Source organism: Epinephelus moara, chromosome 9 (assembly GCF_006386435.1).
Source record: "Epinephelus moara isolate mb chromosome 9, YSFRI_EMoa_1.0, whole genome shotgun sequence".
In the NCBI taxonomy this organism is placed as follows: Eukaryota; Metazoa; Chordata; class Actinopteri; order Perciformes; family Serranidae; genus Epinephelus; species Epinephelus moara.
Window position 1 is genome coordinate 22,515,617 of NC_065514.1, and position 10,707 is coordinate 22,526,323.

At 41.5% G+C, this 10,707-nt stretch overlaps 1 protein-coding gene across 14 annotated transcripts in view; it reads left to right on the forward strand.

The window, feature by feature from the left end:
- Nucleotides 1-8,821, forward strand: part of znf618 (zinc finger protein 618) — a 41,933-nt gene extending 33,112 nt beyond the window's left edge. For 13 of the 14 annotated variants that reach the window (XM_050052833.1, XM_050052837.1, XM_050052828.1 and 10 more), the window contains 2 exons: nucleotides 195-1,294; nucleotides 1,514-8,821. In XM_050052833.1, the coding sequence (XP_049908790.1) occupies nucleotides 195-1,294; nucleotides 1,514-2,062 (1,649 nt within the window). In that variant the 3' untranslated portion in view covers nucleotides 2,063-8,821. The remainder of the gene's footprint in view (nucleotides 1-194; nucleotides 1,295-1,513) is intronic. The other variant, XM_050052834.1, reaches the window with a different exon arrangement.
- The last annotated feature ends 1,886 nt before the right edge of the window (nucleotides 8,822-10,707 follow it).

Below are 10,707 nucleotides of genomic sequence, written 5' to 3' on the forward strand. Positions count from 1 at the left end.
GTAAAATGAATCCAGGTTTGTTCCAGTGTTGTTACCATGTCTTTATTATTCCCTGTGATTTTGTATTTCCTTTTCCCTTATAAGATACTGTGTTTTCTGCAAAAACATAAAGTAAGAAAAACAAATAAACACTAATTATCTTTCTCATGTTTACTCCACTTTCCTATTTATCCATCTGCTGTCTGTTCTGGCAGAGAATAATGGACTACCTGAGAAGGAACGACAGCAGGTGGCTGAGCGCCTCTTACGGGTAATGTGCTCAGATCTGAGCATGCTAAACGTGCTCAACAGCAAGGACTTCCTGAAGTTGGCACAGACCCTAGTGGATACAGGTGCTCGTCATGGTGCCTACTCCACCCGTGATGCTTTTGGCAACATGAGTGCCTTGGCACTGCGCCAGCTGCCCCGCATGTACAACCAAGTCAAAGTCAAAGTCACGTGTGCTCTAGGCTCCAATGCTTCACTTGGCATCGCTGTCACCTGCCACTCCCAGACATCAGGTCCAGATGCTTGCTATGTTCTAACAGCCTACCAGGTGGAGGGGTCGAGACTGAAGCGCTATGTGCTCGGCGTGAGGGAGGCTGAGCTGAGGGAGGGGCCTGAGCAGATTCACCACTGGGTGCAGAATGTGCTGTCTGAGTTTGTGATGTCAGACATTCGCACCGTGTATGTCTCAGAGCCCAGAGTGTGGGCGGCAGGATTTGCAGGATCACCACTTGGCGGCGGCGGCCGGAGCAGGATATGCTTGCGATGCGCGGGGTGTTCTCTCGGTGCAGTCGTCCAGGCTGTTCTCGGGAAGCGGAGCCTCCAGGCTCGAGGTCTTCACGAGTTGGCTGAGCTTCTCTCAACATGCCGAGATATCGCCTCCTCCACCACTCTGTCCCTTCGTGAGGAGCCGTGCACCAACACATCCACAAGCACAACTGAGGAAGGTTCACAGAGCAGCCCCGCACAGTGCCCCACCCCTCCTTGCTGGGATCGTATGGCTGAAGCTCTTCTGCAGGTCCATGCACACTTTGAACAAATTTGTGAGGCTTTTGGACGCAGCAAGGCCACAGCTCCACTCCTCCAAGGTCTCAACAAGCATCTGCTGGGCACGCTGGCTTGTCTGCTGGCACCTCTGCGTCTGGCAGCTCTGGAGCTGAGCAGTCAGAGGAGACCAACGTTGCAGCAGGTGCTGCCGGTCTACCTACGCTTGGAGAAGTTTTTCACATCCAAAGCTGGAGAGGCTGGAACTGGCACGGCTAGCAAACTCTGCCACTACTTCCTAGAAGCACTGAAGGAGAACTTCAAGGTAATGAACTGGCATTGCGTATAGTAAGTTTCTCAAACTAACATTTTGCTGTCAAAGTGATAGATCTTACCAGACATTTGATGCCAACTTGACAGTTGGTATGATTGCTACAAAAAAAAAAGTATTAGGGCTCAAACCCAGACCTGAGCCTTGGTATATCATGAATGCTCAGGAGTATTTGGTTTTAGGAAGTACTGACAACTGTTCGTCTGTCTCTAGGTTGAACGAGCCCACCAGGTAGCCATGGTCCTGGATCCACAACTCAAGCTGCGTTCAGTGCCAGCCTACCAGCATGAAGACATAATCTCCCGTGCATGCGAAATGGCTGCTGAAACCAGGGATGGAGGTATGACTGGTGGTGGAGGCTCAGGTGGTGAAGAGCGGGACACTGACGGCCCACCAACTCCTAAAATAAGCCGCGTAGAGGGTGCGGGAAACAATGGCGGCACCTCACGGGGGACCTCCTCATCTTGCTCTGTGTCTGGTAATGATGAGAGTCAGAGCCAAGTTAGACAAGAGATTTTTCAATACCTGGCTGAGCCTCTTCTCCAAGGCACACCTGACCTCTTCCAGTACTGGAGCACAGCAGTGAACGAGAAGTTCCCCAAGCTCGCTCGCCTGGCGATGTGGCTCCTTGCTGTGCCTGCTGTGGGCATACGCAATGAGTGTGTGACTGTGTGCGAGCAGAGCCTAGCTATGAAGAGGAGGCAGCAGGTAACCGCTGAGGAGATGAACAAACTCATTTTCCTTCGCTCCAACATGGGCTAGGAGAGAAACTCAGCCAACCCTAATCAACCAAACCTTCACCTCCAACCAATGACTGAAGACTATTATTTATATACTGTAGGTTTAGACAACTTAAATGTGTTAAATACTTCTCCAGACAGATATTTACAGGAAACTCACATTGTATAGGTTGCAAACACCCATAAAACAATACGGCTTATTACATATTTTATATGGAGAAAGGACTGTTGTAAAGTACTGTGGACAAAATGTAGGGGTGGAACGGTAACACTCAAAAGATTGTCCCGTTTGGTACGCCACCCTCGGTTTGGGATGCACATGTAAGCAGGATCAGTCTTATCATGGCCAGTGATTTGAATTACTCCAGCCTAATGACTGCTCAAGGCTATAATGCTGTTATTCTCACTGGATGGCAACATTTTCAGGTAAAGTCAGCTTTCACTGCTTGAAACTACCGTCATAGACCTCTGAAAACTCACAGCAGTACGTACTGTAGCATGTACAGTATAAGAAGGATGAGTTTCATTGGTGTATGACATAAAAATTCAAGAGGTGAATCTCCACTGCCATTGCACCTCTGACACTTAAGTGTACCAGGTTTATGATTTACCGTGTATCACTGAAGATTATATTTTTCAACATACTCAGCCACGGGAAACAGTCAGGTATCACAGCTAAATCATTGCAGCTAATTTGACGGTCGCTTCTGGTGACCTAAAAATTTAGCTGTCGATCATTTGCATGCACTGCACTGCATGCATTTTTAATTCAAAGGGTAAAACAGCAGCTGATAAAACATTAATATGATGCTTTCCATTTCTGTTTATGTTACAAATTGTAAAGAAAAGTCGTCCAATGGTTTGTTTTCTTATTAAAATTAACTCGAGAGGTCTTTTGCTGCTAGAATTGCAAGTCAAATGGCTAGATTTGCAAAGATGGGCCTATACCATGAAGTTTTCTTGGATAAAATGAAGCTTTTGGTCGACTTTTCTTAACATGCACAAAGAGGACAGCATCATATTAGAATCTGTTTGTGGTCAGCTCTTACACTGATTTCATTTAGCCTTACCACAGCTGGATTGCACCAACAGGGAATTAAATAGCATATTGGTTATATTATCTTTTAATACTTAATGGAACAACCCAGCTTGTATGTCAGTAAACACACAATAATGACATCTAGAGGCCATTTTGTCTGGCCAGATGATAGTTTCCAGATACTTCAGGAATCTCTGTCACATCAGTCAGCTCTGTGGGACGTCAGTACACTTCTTCTTACCGGAGACATTCTGCCTGTGCATTGCCCTCAGATAAACAGCAGTAATGTTATTAGCCATCAGCTTGGTAAGCTTGTAGGCAAGGATTTAATTCATAATTGCATAAATCCTTGTGTGGTTGCCCACTGTGTGTATGTGTGTGTTTGTTTTGTTTTTTCAAAGCTTAATTAGAAAAGACTTGTCCATAGGAAAGTTATCATTATTATTTTATTTATTCTTTTTTGCCTCATTTATCATTTTAATGTAAACATTGTCTTCCTTGCGAGCTACACATTTCCATTTTTAAAGCAATAAGCTTTATCATAGGGCATAGTTTCCAACTCTATCTCCTCAAAATGACTGTTTTCATGACGTTCTTACAGTTAATTATTAATGGTAAATTATTTTCTTTGTGAAATCAACTCTCAGGAATGAGTGCACCCAAGCAGGCACCGCCACTTTTTCCTCACTGTACCGAAAACACACCGAACTGTGACCTCAATGCCGAGGTATGTACTGAACCGTGACTTTTGTGAAACGTTCCACCCCAAATACAGTTAGTGCCATTTGCAACAAACGAAGAATGGGTCTCCGAGGGTTTATTTTTTTTACAGGATGAAGCAGCTTCTGCCAGTACGTTAAAATCAACACATGCATCCTAATGAAGTCAACTTATTTATTTTTTTATGGATTCTAGTATACATATATGCTAGCTAATACCTCCTAAAATGACTAGGGTGAATGGAAGTTATACTGTACATTTGTTTGTTGCCTTTGGTACTAATTAGTCAAGTACTAGTTTGTCATCTCTGTTTTTGGGCCTTAAGTCTCTTTCATGCGCCACCTTAAAGGGATAGTTCAGAATTTTTAAGGTTGGGCTGTATGAGTTACTTAAATATAATCAGTGTATTACCAACAGGAGATGGCGGTCAGCATCCTTCCAGTTTGGAGAAATAAACAGGAGTACTGCCAAGGAAGCAAAGCAATATACTGCTGTGGATGGGGGCAGCAGCAAAAATGTATTTTAGCCACCTATAAAAAAGACCCAAAAATCTCTATCGTCAATCTATATCATTCAAAGTGTGCACTATATTTAGAATATTTTTACTGCTTTACTTTGCCATTAGACTGTTCCTTCCCACTACATTTTCTCAACTGCAGGACTTCTGTATTCCTACGCATAGGCCCAACTATGCCAAATTGAAGACGGTCCACAAGACATTGGCATTCGGGGGACTCTGGATGATTGTTGATTCAGACTGCATGTGAGGCACTGGCATCCTCTGCCACAGCCAGTTAGCTGGTGCTCTTTCTTGGCCTCCAGTTTCCACAGAAATTTCCCCTTTTTCTCTCTCGGCCCATTAAGTCTCCATCTACAAAAGTTCCTCTGTATACTGTGGTTCATAAAGGTTTCCCCTTGTCGCCACAGTGAACGTCATTTTGTCGTTGCTGTCACAAATTTGTTGTCTCTTCCAAAAAAATCTGAAAATCTGACCTAACAGCTGATCTGTGGTATAATTCAGTGTGCGGCACAGCTGTGCTTATTTGTAGGAATACAGAAGTTCTACAGTTGGCAAAACATAGTGTTAAACAAGCGGCAACCTCAGGCTGAGAAATGAATCCAATGCGCAAGTGCCAAAACTGCAGTTCCTTGAATGGCCACTTGAGGCTGGCTCCAAAACAGCGTAAATCCCTTTAGTCCCCCATGTTAAAATGTCCAACTTCTCAGCAGATATAAATAGTTTACAGCCTGGTACAAAAAACAGTTTTAGTCTCTATAGCTAATTTCAACATTCATGACAATTGTACGGGGTTGAATTTTTTTTAATACTCTTCCATTCACATTTTATTAAGGCTTAAGGTTATGCATATTTAAGGGCGGGGCCGCCTGAGTGACATGCATATTCCACATATAGCACACACTTAAACTGATTTTTTTTTAGGTGGCTAAAATAGGTTTTGCTGCTCACCCTGTCCACAGCAGTATATTGCTTTCCTTCCATAACAGTACTCCTGCCTGCTTCGCCAAATTTAAGACATGTCGTCAGCCATCTACTATAGGTAATCCACTGACTGTAGATAAGTACCCCACTTCAAAAAATCCGAGCTCTCCCTTTAACAGTCAGAGCCAACATCATGCCTTTTTATTGCTGTTAAATGGCCTTCTTTTCACCATCTTTTCTAAAGCTTGTAGTTTTTTTCCCCACTCCTGTAGATTCAAAAGAATCTCTGGCTGATGGTTTGAAACAGTGCCCTCCAGTGGTCAAATGTGGAAAAAATCATTAACAACTGTGGTATTTGACAAGTGCTTTATTCCAAAGTTCAGGTCATCTCTTAATTTAATTTCTATATAACAGGTCAGGAATTATTTCCACAATAACAATAACACACCCAAGCACAAGTATCCACTGTATAAACTTATACTCAGAACCATGGAAATAAAATGAACTGTCATTTTATTTCTGTACCGTAAACCTATACTCAGTAGGTCAGGTCTTTTCTGGGGTCATACCAGAGCAGAGAGATTTAACAAAACAAATATTGTAATATGAGTGTTTCATTTGGAATTTGTTTATCTTAATATTTGTAATGCAGCTTAAATATCATTTGATCCTAAAGGGTTCAGTACAGTTAGATAATTTCACTGCTCCACATGGATGAGAGGCTATATAATCTACCCTTTGAATTATATTCAGATATTAAACACTAATAGTCATAACTGAAAAAAATCAACTTTAAGAAAAGAACAAAAAAAACGCCAAAACATTGTATTTATTTTGTTTCCTAGCTTCCCAGTTCAACGTAATGGTCCATTGTGTAGGATTCATGGGCATCTAATAGCAGAAATTGTGTGTAATATTCCTAACTATGTTTTCATTAGTTTATAATGACTCAAAAAGAGGAATCATTGTGTTTTTGTTACCTTGGAATGAGCTGTTTTTTATCTACATGTGAGACGGGTCCTCTTCCATGGAGTTTACCATATTGTTTCTACAGTAGCCCAGAACGGACAAACCAAACACTGGGTTTAAAATGGGCCATTCATTTTTTTTTGTCGGCCACCATACTTCTCCTACACAGTTGGCACACGGGAGAAGTTTCAATTCTGCAACCTCACCGCTAGATGCCACTAAATCCTACACACTGGACCTTCAGGATACGGTCACATTACTCCTCTGCCCAACAAATGTTCACTCAGTCTGCTGTTAATTTTAGTTGACTTGGACGAATTCAAGCATACGTTTCCTGTTATGGTTCATCTTTGTTTATCTTTGATCTCGCTGATGTGCACGGTTACTCAGTAGGATCACTGCTGAACTGTGCACACATAGTAACTTTAGTACCCCTGCTCTGTGGCACCAACTTATTTAGCCACGGTTTCAGGTTTATAATCACACTTAAAAATATTTATTTATGACCCAGGCTGCAATTGTGATATGTTCTTCTTTGAGGCTGAGAGCTGGGCAATTTTGTTAAATGTGACTGTACCTTTAGGCTGTAAAGGACACAGGAAGTGGAAAGTAAGAAGTCAGTACACTGCACATGGGATATTACAGGGCATTTGAGTGAATGGTCTAAAGTGCAACGCCAAGGTCCAGCTAAAAATATTTCTAGTCCACCTGAGTGTCAGTTTTCAGTTATGTATTAAATTGTCAACTTCTTTTATAAATGCTTTAAAGGTTGAAAATGCTTACCTGTCAATCAAAGGTGAACAGCTCTGCATTGCAAACTACATCAGATTGTTTTTAACAGACTGTTGCCCTCTTTACCTCCATTAACAGCTTTGATGTAGTGATTCATAAATGTTCTTTTTATCCTCTTCTGTAAGAGTAACTTAACACCAGGCTGTAAACTACTTTTGCTGCCCTCTCTTGTTGAAGGTCTTCTCCCTGTTTTACAATCAGTGATGCATGGTTGTGGTTAGAAATGTGGCCTGTCGCACCTCTAACCACACCCAACAGAGCAGTGATGTCTTTGGGGTTTTGAAGTGCACCTGTACATCTCTGTGTGCAACCACTGGAGGTCAGCAAAGACAAAATTTTCAGGGGGTCTTAGGTTACTCTGTAATGGTTTCTTAAACTGTCTCATTTTTTATTTTGCAATAAGGTTCAGGAAAAATAACTCTTTCACTCACACGTTAACACAATCTGTTATCTGTTTTCCCTCTGTAAGGCTTGGGGAATGTGACTTCATTCAGTGTAACCAAGACGTACATTATTTCATCATAATAATCAATATGTATACTGCTGTTTGCAAACTGATTAATGTCACACTTATATTTTGGTTAAAAAAAAGATTGCTGTATATTATATTTGAAATTTAATTTTTTTAAAGTACCAATCCAATGTTTTACCTCAGTACTCAGAAGGTAATGTCGTCATTTAAAGATTGAAAATCAGATACAAAATTTAGCTCTGGTCTAAGATATAGTCAAAATACTGTACATTGATTTGCAGTCTTAGCGGTGATCCTCAATTGAACTGATGAAGGGATTTTTCTTACAGTTTTTAAATAAGTATTTTAAATAGGATATGCTCTGGGACAAAATGCCATGGTTGACGTAATGATGTCAACATGATTTTACTTAGAATAGCGTTCTTTTTGTTGATTAAATACAAATTATATCTAAGATATGCATGCTTTTAATAAGAGTACTGATATATAAAGTTAGAGCCGACATGATTCACTTCCATCTGTTGAGAAACACTGGCTTTATGAGTAGACATTACCTTGAGACACTCATCACGAGTCAGACAAGCAAGCGGGACTGATAATGAACCTTTTGAGGTGGGAGTAGCGACGCTGATCATGGGTTGGTGTTAATGGGTTGACATCATCCATTTTCAGAAGATGTATTATGTAAATACATGAGAACTGCTGTTTTTATGCCACAAGGGGGAGCCTTCATTTCAGAGATACAGTAGGGAACACCAATAACATTATACCTCTATTTTCTACAGTAGCATTTCAAAAGGTTTTTGATATAATAGAAAACTCAAGTTAGATACTGTTATTAGACAACTGAAATCAGCTGTAAGTTTTATTTTGTTTCAGGATTTTAACTTATTCAGATAATAATTGTAAAATATGGTATAAGAATGCAAACATGGAGATCTTTTTCTGTTTTAACTATGGATTATAGTCTGTATTATCAATTCAGGTTAAGAAACTAGTGTTGCTTTCATCCTATTTTACAGGCATTTCTTCCTTTTATACTCTGCTAAAATGCAAAAAAAAATGGGTTTGATTCTCTTCATTTTGTCTTTTTTATCGCACTTTGGCAGCAGATTCCTGTGTAGCTTCAGATCTGAGTTGTCTTATTAGTAAGCCTAATTTATACTTTTGTAGCAACACTATTTTTATATAATGGCGAAGAAAGGGTTCAGTGTCTTTTTCTTTTGTTTTTCCTGTGTCATATGTGGCAGCGCTGTTCAATGTTTCTTGAATACATTACCCACTGTAGTATGTGATGTGTGAATAAACTCCAAATCTGTGTCAACACTGTGGTTTATATGCAGTTAGAGGAATGGTGCCTGTCTGTGCATGTGTATGTTGAGAGAAGATGGATGTTTGAGGATCTGAGAGGTGTTTTAATGTCAGAAAGTCCAGTTTTATCCAAGTGGAAGTGTGTATTCAAGGGTAAGATTGAAACCAAAATGCTTTAAACTCCCTTTGCCCCCATTTCACATGAAAGAAGTTTCCTTTTCAGTCAGGGGATGAAGTGAAATGTTTAGAAAGCTTGCTTCTGTATGTATGAATCAAGCGAACTTGAGAGGATATTTGACGATCTTCCTGTAAAAATGACTCTGGTTGCTTATTTTCAGTATGAATGAGGACTCCCACCCAGAGAGAAATGAAGCAGAGCTTTCCACAGTGACTGAGAGGGAGAGACGGAGGGCTTCAAACACATGTAGAGGAGGAAAGAGGCCTTATATAAGGGCAGCACGATTGAAGACACACATGGGGAGTGAATATACAGAGGCTGCTTAGAGGTGCGTGCAAGGGTTCCCCAGGGGCCACCAATAGGGCAAAAGAGCAAGGGAGTGAGACAGGAAGAGGGAAAGAGCGAGCAAGTGTTCGTCACTGCCTGCTGTCTTTCCCCCTGCTTTCGCACCCGGGTCAGTCAGCCCCCAAGGTGCAGCAGTCTGCTGCCATGCAGAAACACCCGCGCTCTTGTCTCCTCCGCTGCTCCCAACACAAGGGCTGCCTACCAAAAGCCTAATTTGCAGCACATGCGTCCAAGTTTGCCTCCCCCACTCTTTCTCCACTGCCCCGCCAACCCCCTCACCCACCACACACACACATACACACACAATACGACCTACTCCCTTCCTCCACACCCCTTTGCTGAAGGTGACGTTTTTCCACAAACTATTACTACAGTGAGATGCTAAGTTTGTTTTTGCTTACGGCACCAAGTATTTGCCCTCATTTTCAGTCATTTAGAAAAGCAAAATGTGGGGAAAACAACCCGCCCACTGGACAATTGCTTCCGTTTCGTTCTGGGCTAAGGGAAAGTTGCAAATCAGCTCTTTCTCAAGGAAAGTCTAGAGGAGTATTGAGCCTGCTTTGCAACTGGCATACATCCACACAAGTCATACAGTTTTATTTTATTTTTCATTTTTTGCTTGATGCCATTGTTCAAGTTCTAAAATTATGAATTTATGGTTTGCATTGAGAGTGATAAATGCAGCAGCAGCTGAAAATAAAGGGGGTTCCCTCTGTGTAACAGTATGTGAACACTAGGTGGCAGTATCTGGCTTTTTATCAGCTACAGAGTGGACACAATAAAAGCATCACCCCTGTGAAATAATGCAATCCGGTGGAGCAACACTGCAAACTGAGGCCTCAGAAGTTCAAACATAGATTTAAAAACCAAAATCAAACACTGAGGTGATGTTGATTGCTCAGGTGCGGCTTTTGATGACTGAAAAACACCATCATACCATCGAGCTTCCGGTAATCCAGGTTAGGATGTTCCCTTTGAACATGGAAGGCCAAGATGTTTGAGACTTTCCAAGACAGCCAGAACACCACCCAATATTCCAAAACTATTTCTGCGTGTAATTTGGCCTCTATGACTGTGTTTATGGAGTTATACAGTATATCCACTGTAAATAGAAACTTGAGTTCAACTCCAATTTCACAATGAAGGAAAGGAGATGAGTTCAGGGTCATTTGGAATTTTCAATCTGGAGGATTTGCATGTTTTTGTACAGTTAAAGGAACCCAGAGCACCTGAGGAAATCCCCTGACAGCAGGAAAACATGTTAACAATACAAAACACAGACGTCAAGGTGATAAACTACTATGCAGTACTGTACCTACACAATTCACGCTTGTCCTCCCTCCACCATCTGTTTTGGTGGTGGTGGTGTGTGTGTGTGTGTGTGTGTGTGTGTGTGTGTG